This window comes from Primulina eburnea, chromosome 15 (genome assembly GCF_022965805.1).
Source record: "Primulina eburnea isolate SZY01 chromosome 15, ASM2296580v1, whole genome shotgun sequence".
NCBI classification, from domain to species: Eukaryota; Viridiplantae; Streptophyta; class Magnoliopsida; order Lamiales; family Gesneriaceae; genus Primulina; species Primulina eburnea.
In genome coordinates this window covers 31,040,125-31,048,910 of record NC_133115.1, presented here as the reverse complement: position 1 = coordinate 31,048,910, position 8,786 = coordinate 31,040,125, and the positions used below count along the sequence as shown (strand labels likewise).

Here is an 8,786-nt window from a genome sequence, read left to right as displayed (position 1 = left end):
TACGCGAGTTGTTTATCCGAATCTGAATCTGGACAGCTGGAAATGTCCAAAAGAGAATAGGCCGATGCTTGCATTAGGGCTGTGCCCTAAGCCAACCAAAAAATGTGACAACTGTATTTTTTGTAAAATAACGATTTTTGCAACTTCCAACCCAAGCTCACTGAAAAAATCTACTCTAGCGGGAAAAGGAGAAAATGGGATGAAATATAAGTTCATTTCTATCTCAAAATTCTATAACTTTATTTTAAAATAGTGTAATTTTTGCACCAAATACAATATTTATTGTATATTCATCTACTTCAAATTTTACTCAAAAAATAATATTCTCGAATATTTTTTTATTTGATTTATTTAATTATAGAATTATTTAAAAATCTATTATAAATTATGAAATTATTTAAAAATCAAAAATTTAAAACTCTCTGATGTTTAATTATTTAAAAATCAAATATTTAATATTCTCTGATGTTTAATTATAAAATTATTTAAAAATCTATTTATAAATTTATTTAATTAAATATTTTAATTTTTATGATTAAGTATCTAATTATTAAAATAATATAATAAATATTACACTATTATTTAAATATATCTAATTATTAAAATAATATAATATATTATATTATTATTTAAATAATATTTATAATCTTTAATATAAATATTTATAATAAATAAAAACAATAAAATTAAAAAAATAAAGAGGAGCTTTGCGCGCAGAGGAAATGGAGCTGCGCCGTTGGAGAAGGTTTTCCTGCACCAAAATGATGTGAAACGCGATTTTGGTGACGAGTTGGAGATGATTTTTTTTTTTTTTTTTTTTTTTTTAAATATAACAGAAGTCGGAAAACTTCAAATCTCCAAAGCAATAGACATAATTAAAAGATTGAATCTCGAAACTTGACATATAATTATAGAATTAAATCATACAACCAAAAAAAGAAAGAAGACAATTCAAAGTAAAATATTCAACAAATGACAAAAATACAAAAGTTACAATACAACAGTAAAAACGTATAAGTGGATCGACTCATCAAGTTTCCATTGAAATAAGACTCATTCAAGAAAAAAAAAACACTTGTCATTCGTCGGTTATTAGCAGCATCCCGAAAACGTTCGGATCGAAATATGACTTTCAAATTAAATTTCAAATTAGATGCTACCAAAAATTGAACTTCGAGATGCAACTCAGAAATTAAACCGTTCAACCAAAAACAAATAAAGAAGAAAAAGCAAAGTTGCAAATGACAAAATAATCAAAGCGATACCAGAAGACAGCCAGAAATATATATAAAACATTAAAGCAATTTAGTATATAAATAATAAAAACTCACACTACTATTATTATTATTAAATAAATAAACACATGAGATTCTAAAACCGAACTCAATCTTTTTTATTATTATTAAAAGAGGTTTATATCGATGCATCACAGATGAGGTGACTCGTGTTCAGCTATTTCAGTTGCAGGTATATTCACAATTTCACATACTTCTTTATTAAATAAATAAAATTCATAAATTATCAGATATTTTCGATAGGAACTACTACTTCAGGAGTGAGCCACGGTTGATGTAAGAACTAAAATATGGCAAGGTGAATCATGGTGATCATGGAGCAGCGAAAGTCATGCAAGGTGTGTGTGACGGGAGGAGCAGGCTATATTGCTTCAGCGACGATAAGGAAATTGTACTTGCTACAGACATTGGTTTGACTTTATTTTTACATTGTTCCGTTTTCTGACTTGTTTTTACAAGTTTGTTTCTGTAATTCTGTCATTAGCAATTTCGTGACCAAACAGTACAAAAACCGGGTCGATGTGACAGTGGATTCAGCAAAGAGAATGGCAAGCTCGTACGTTAGATCGGGAACAGTGAAGAGGGTTATCTACACATGAGCTTCTGTAATGGCTGCTTCGCAATTGAAAGATGGAAGGAGTACACTTACAAGGAGAACATGGATGAAACTTCTTGGACCCCTGCTAATTTCTCTATCCCTTACACAAATGATTATGTTGAGGTAAATGACTCATTTATTTACTCGTAATTGGAACACACAAACAGGCAGGACAGGACTATCTCATCGACAGTATCGACAATATCCATTAATGATATTGTACATTGAAAAAAAATGTTTCGTAGGAGTATGCAGAGAGAGCTTTTAAGTTTTGGCAATGGAGAAATGGAAGTGGTGACACTAGCCTGTGGCCTTGTCGGCTGAGAGACTTTGATGCCTCACACACCCTCAAGTATAAAGACCCGGCCTCTTGGGTTTTCTCACAAAACGATGAATTTGGATACATTGCGCTCAAATTCTTAGAAATTTTGCTTGCAAAAGTCCCATTAGCTCACGTTAAGGATATAACAAATGCCCTCGTCTTCTGCATGAAAGAACAGACTATGAATGGTCGATTCTTTTGTGCAAATGGGTACCTTTCAAGTTTCAACTGCATACTCTCAAAAGAAATACCCAGAATTTAGTATTAAAAAAAGAGTGAGTTTTTTTTTTTTATATTTCAATGTCATCGTTCTTGTTTTCACCACATTGATGTTGGGATATAAATACACGCCGGATAATTTCCCAAATTTCTACCTCTTATATATTCAATAACGGAAGATTTTTATGCGCTACTGCTCAGCAGAGATTGCAGCTCATATTCAGATTTTCAGTAAAATCTTCTTGTTTCAGTTTTTTGCCGCTTGATAAAACAAGAAAACAAGTACTGATTCTTGGAATTATGTCAAAATTACGCGGAACGTGCTAAGAACAATTTGATTGGTAATTGGGTCGAAAATAAAAATGGAGGAACAAGGGATTTCAATATAAATTTGAAATAAACAAGAAAATGGACAACAATCTTCTTCTTTCGAGACGAGGGGTTCCATATCTCTTTTAGTCATCAAGATTCCTAAACTAGCGAAGGGCTAAACTAATTACACCAAAAATATAAGATTCATTGATGACTCAACATTACAAACAAGTTTGAATCACTCTCGATGCTGGCTAGTGGCTTGGATCAATAACTTTGGCAAGCACAACTTTACTACTTTTTCCACCATTTTGCTTTGCGGTGAATCAGTAGCATACGAGATTTTATTTAAAATAATCAGACGGATCAACGAAACAAGAGCCGAAGTCGATTTGATCCATCAAGAGATCCAACTCTCCCGATGGGAAATCGTCGATCAGGGCTGGATTGAAGTTTATCTCTGCCAACTCTGATTCTGGACTTCGTAAAATGTCACTAAGCTCGATATCATTAAACCGGCATGGTGAAAGTAGGAGATAGGACTCCGATGTATCTGGAGACAAAAATGGAGGCGAATCACTCATTCCAACAAAGTTTTCGAGCTTGGAAAAGAATGAAGTTTCAACATTTTCATATCCAATTGGTGTGGGAGAAGAGGTAACAGTAGGAAGACTCTCATCCTTAATGGGCATTTCTCTGTTCTCTGGTTTAGAGGTCAAATTCCTCTGCCGTGAACGTCTTTCACTCACTTCTTTATCTCCTCGCCTCTTTTTTATATCGACGTTTTCTTTTGTCTTTTTCCGCATTTCCTGAATACATGTGTGTTTCCCTCTGTAAATCACTTCAAAGATCGAAGTATCTTTGTCCGTTCGTTGCACTTGTTTAGTCGCCAAGCATCCTTGACTACCGCGATGAGTGCATCTATAATAAGCCCTGCAATTTCAACACATGAAATCATCTCCATCAAATTCTTGTTTTTACCAAATATAAGTTCTGCAAACAAGTTGTGGCAATTACAGCCACACACACAAAATAAGATCTTGTATTGAAAATTTTCTCCAAAAAGTTAAAATTGCCAATCTCATCAATGAGATCAAACATCCAACTCAAACTGATGAATCTAAAGCTAGCAAGACTCCCAAAAACTTACTGAGCGCTGATAATCAAGATATAACAACACGACTGAAATATGCCTCACCTCGGATGCTTAGCCCCAAAAATAACTTTCTGCCCATATTTCCTCCAGTAATACCCATCATCAAGTTGACCTTCAAACCCTGTTTCAGTGCACACACGCAGTCGTTCGCTCCATGTTGCCAATGTCTTTCTGCAAATACCATTTTTTTCTTTAAAGAATCAGAACAATTTCATGTAGAACTAAATTAACTATGAGCAAAAAAACCAAAAAGCACATCTCCAAAAAACGTAAACAACCAACCTTTTCTTGGAATTTTTGCCATGAACTTCCCCCTTGGAGTCTCGGTCGGATCCTTCGCTTTTAGGCTCTCCGTTTCGAAGCAAAACCATACAATTAAGCAGCTCTAGAGCATTATCATAAGAAGAAATCACCCTCTCTAGTAAATGAACACATGAAGCAGGAGTGGGGTGAAGCTCTTTTCTCAGCTGATTCGCATAACTTCTCCCTCGAGTTAGCTCAGTTACAAGACTATCTTTATTAAAGTTTCCAAAATTTTCCATTCCAAAATAACCCAAAAAGATTGCAGCTTTATTTGATGTATCTTTGATTCCAGCTGATCAGGAATATTTTGAATTAGGAACAAAAGGGTGTGACTTCACCTTTCTTGTTGGACGTGTAAATCTAATGGGGGGTGATGGTCATGGAAGACGAAGTTTTTAAAAATCTGGTACATGATGAAGGCTAGAAATATGTGTTATATATATATATATAAGAAGAGATTATTAAAAAAAAAAAAACCCAAAAAAAATTTGGCTTTGAAATTTTTTTTTTTTTTTTTTTTGAGGCTTTGGATTTGTGTGGAATTGTGGGAAGAGTGTAATTATTCCATAGCTGACCCATTCAAATGCCACCGCACTTCTACCATATCATATCGCAACTACTTGGGGAAAAAAAACAAATCGATGTACATAATTAATTATCGAAGTTAAAAAAATTTATTATAGCGAGTGAGCGAAGTCACGTGAGCGGCATATGGAATGAAGTTCATTTGATAAACTTCTAATTTAACACAATAGTTTGTAAATCATAATTATCAAGACAGTTGTGGTTGTTCTCGTAACTCATGTATGATCGTGAAATCAGTTTCATATTTACTTCATAACATTGTTGATGAATTCTTTATTTGAATATGTTGTTTACGAATTATTATAGTTCTAGAATATGGCAAGCGGTTTAAGCGTGCGGTTGGTCGGTTCTTGACAAAAAAAATAACTGAACCGCGTATGCGGTGCGGTTTATGATTAATATTTTTAATCGCGGTTTTTATAAAATATTATGAAAAACGGTGCGGTGCAATTCGGTTCAGACAGTTCGAACGGTTAATAAAAAATTTTGATCACCCCCGGAGATGTTGATGAGTACAACGTGTTTAAAATTACACGACCTTTTCCGATGTAGTAAAGAAATTTAGTTCTTGGCCGTTTATCTATATTTGCGCGTCTCTTTTGTCTTAAAATGATAAAATCTTCTGACATTTACGTCAAAAAAATCCACCAAAATCTGTTTATATTGCTTTTTCCGACCGTACAAGGTGGCGAAAAAAAGAGAACCCACTTTTTCTTTTGCGTGGTAAATTCGTAGCATGAGAGAATTCATAGACTTCAGTCGCCAACATTTTGTACTAACGAATTTCCAAATATATTTAGTTTTAATCCCTTTGATAATAATTATTCTTTTTTACTTGAAAGTCAAGGGAAAGAAGCAGTCCAATTTCCAGGAAACATCAAACTTGCTTCCGCGTTGTTTCCCTTTATTTATGTTGCGTGTAATATTAATACTTGGAGACACAACTACACTAAATAAAATAAACACACCCACCCACACCCACACCCACACCCACACCAAAAAACTATAAAATAATATAAAAAGAAGAAAAAACCCATTTTAATGAATGATGACGTGATCCAGATTACGTCATGTGATGTTGGTACACACTACACCCGCATGTGGCTTGCACTTTGGAGGCAAATAATAATAATAATAATAATAATAATAGGATATGAAACATTCGTTTTTAAGTTAATTATATTCCATTTATTAAATTGAATGAGAGATTTTTTTTTCAATTTATTAAATGCGAATTTCAATCCAAAGCTTCCCCTCCCAAAGTATTGAATATTCGATCATTTCAAGGAAAATACTCGACGTACGTTTCAAATTACACTTCAACTTATATTTTTGGATGAGTAATATCTTTGGAAGTTCTCTTGTATCAAATTATTGATGTTGCGCTGCTTGATTTAGTTGGCTTGAGAGTCATAAAAGAGTGATGTCAAATCTTAACAGATAATATTATCTCTGTTGGAGATAACACATACGTTAACGAAAAAGTAAGACTAATCTCTAAGAGATACGATACAGCACCATCAGATAGGCACGCATATCCCCGGAGTCATAGGCCTAACAGCCCGACTCAATAACACCCAAATATATGTACACTATGTGTTGTCACAAATATAAAGAAATAAAGTCGCGTTTTGATTAACAGCTATAACTTTTGGCTCAGTGGTAAGCGTCTGACCTAACAGTTGATATCAGAACGAGGTCGTGTGAGTTCATGAGTTCAAGTCTCCAAAGAAGAATAATTATATACTTCTTGGGGGATATTGGGTTAAACGTGCTTGAATTAGAGAAGTACTAGGATGAGTGACCTTGTAGGAACTTCTCGTACGTCAAGCTGTTGACATTGCGTCACTTGATCTGGTTGACTATGTAGTTAGTAAAAGAATGATGTCAGATCTTAATGGATAATATTATGTCTGCGGTGGCCTTGGTCGATGGTAGGAAAAATGTAATACTGATCTCTAAAAAATATGAGACAACATCAGCAGATAAACACTCCACCTCATCGAACTCATAAGCCTAACAATTCGACCTATTAGAATATAAGTAAGTGCATTTTGCACTGGCACAAATATAAAAAAATAAATTTGTATCTTGACTAATAATAATAGCTTTTAGTCTAATAATAAGTGTTTGATCATAACACAATTCATAGGAAAAAATTCTCAAATACACTTGTGTGTGTGTTTGTGTGTATATATATATATTTATATATGTATATATATATATATACATATATATATAGATATATATACATTTCACGTAAAAAAATTATCATATATATATTGCACGTAAAAAATATTATCAGTATATATAGTATATGGAAATACATATTCCTTTAAAACACTTGCTATCATAACTTTTTAATTGTCATAAACTTCCTTGTATTTAATAATTTAATTGATGTAAGTATAAATATTTTTTTATTCAAATAATTTGTTGGTTGCACTGATTATTTATTGCATAATAAAATAAAAGGCGGCTAACGTGTATCGGAAAGGACAACGTTTCTTTACAAATGTGTGTGTGTGCGCGTTAAGTCAAAAACGGTATAATTTCAAATCAATATCATTATTTTTTGTTCATGTTACTAAGATCTCGTTGTTCATGTAAGTATTATAATTTATATTACTAATCGGATTACATGTCATTTTTGTGCATAATATAATGTTATTTTCAACTAAAGTATATTTACTAATCTGATAACTTTGAAATTGTTATATTTAGACGGATCTAAGCTCATCTCATAATTGACCTTAGCCCAATAAGACTCAGTCCTCATTGTGGATCAAGGGCCCGACTACCGACTCCAGAATTCCGAACTCATATGTCTATGCCCATGGGACAGACCTCCTCAACACTGTTTACTAAGGTCTGAGCCCACTAATTGGGTCGGGAAGTCTGAGCTGTAACGTGGTTAACGAATATGGAGATATCTTTGTCGATAAATGTGAAACTCCAATAAATACAAGATTCAATCAATACTTCTAGATAAGACAAGAGTCCTAACCACCATCAAGAGTTCTAGTCATCATGATTAAGGAGTCTTCTTCTCATATGATGTTTCTTGTCTCATGTCTACCATATCAATGATCTTATTCCTACAAGGTAACTAACCCCTCATGCATCTATAAATACAATTTATTGGCTACAATTTTACCCACTCACATTCTCTTGCTTACTATACACTACTGCATCTTACTCTTAATTTTACCCACTCACATTCTCTTGACTATGAACCCAGAACACCGACCTGATCTACTTAGCAAAAAAGATTGAAAGATCCGCTAATCGGACCGAACGCAAGATAAAATTTTAGTATCATTATAATCTATATCAATATATTATAATAAAAATTTCATTTTAAGTTGATATGCTATGCAAAAATATTTAATTTTACTGTTTGCATGATAATTGTTACAAAATACAATGTATTATATTGTTTTTCTATAGTAAGATCTGGATATTTTCGGAGAGGAAATTATGATCAATTGATCCATGTTTTTTTTAAAAAAAAAAAACTATTCCTTTATATATTGAGATACATAAGAGAAGCCTATTTAAAATAAAATTCAGATATGCTAATAACCTCTTCTGAAAGTTTTCAAGCTAATAACGCACCCGAACTCAGAATTTAGTAAAATAAAAATGACAAAATTGCCCCTACTTAAATAAATAATTAAATTAATTTTGTTTTATAATTCTATATTTAATTGAATAAATAATCAATTTTTCATTAAATAACTATGAAAATATATTTAATTATTTTATCTTAATATCAGCCATACGCGAAATATATTTTAATAGTAAAATGTATTATTACATTAAATTAAGTAATAAGTTTAAATATTTTTAAATATAATTTAATGGTTATATTAATTAAAGTAATTGTATAATTAGTATAAAAAAACTGAATTGGAAATATAAGTAAATGCATTGATGTTTTAATTAAAATGTTCGATAAAGGGTGACAGAAGAGTTCATAATAGCCATTTAATT

At 32.2% G+C, this 8,786-nt stretch overlaps 1 protein-coding gene across 1 annotated transcript; it reads right to left on the bottom strand.

The window, feature by feature from the left end:
• Window positions 1-2,797: 2,797 nt before the first annotated feature.
• Window positions 2,798-4,634, bottom strand: LOC140815160 (probable WRKY transcription factor 41). Its single transcript, XM_073174274.1, has 3 exons — window positions 4,185-4,634; window positions 3,945-4,073; window positions 2,798-3,679 (listed from the first exon to the last, which is right to left on the bottom strand). Exons 1-3 carry the CDS (start codon window positions 4,442-4,444, stop codon window positions 3,091-3,093), a joined length of 978 nt encoding a protein of 325 aa, XP_073030375.1. The 5' UTR covers window positions 4,445-4,634; the 3' UTR covers window positions 2,798-3,090.
• Window positions 4,635-8,786: the final 4,152 nt, after the last annotated feature.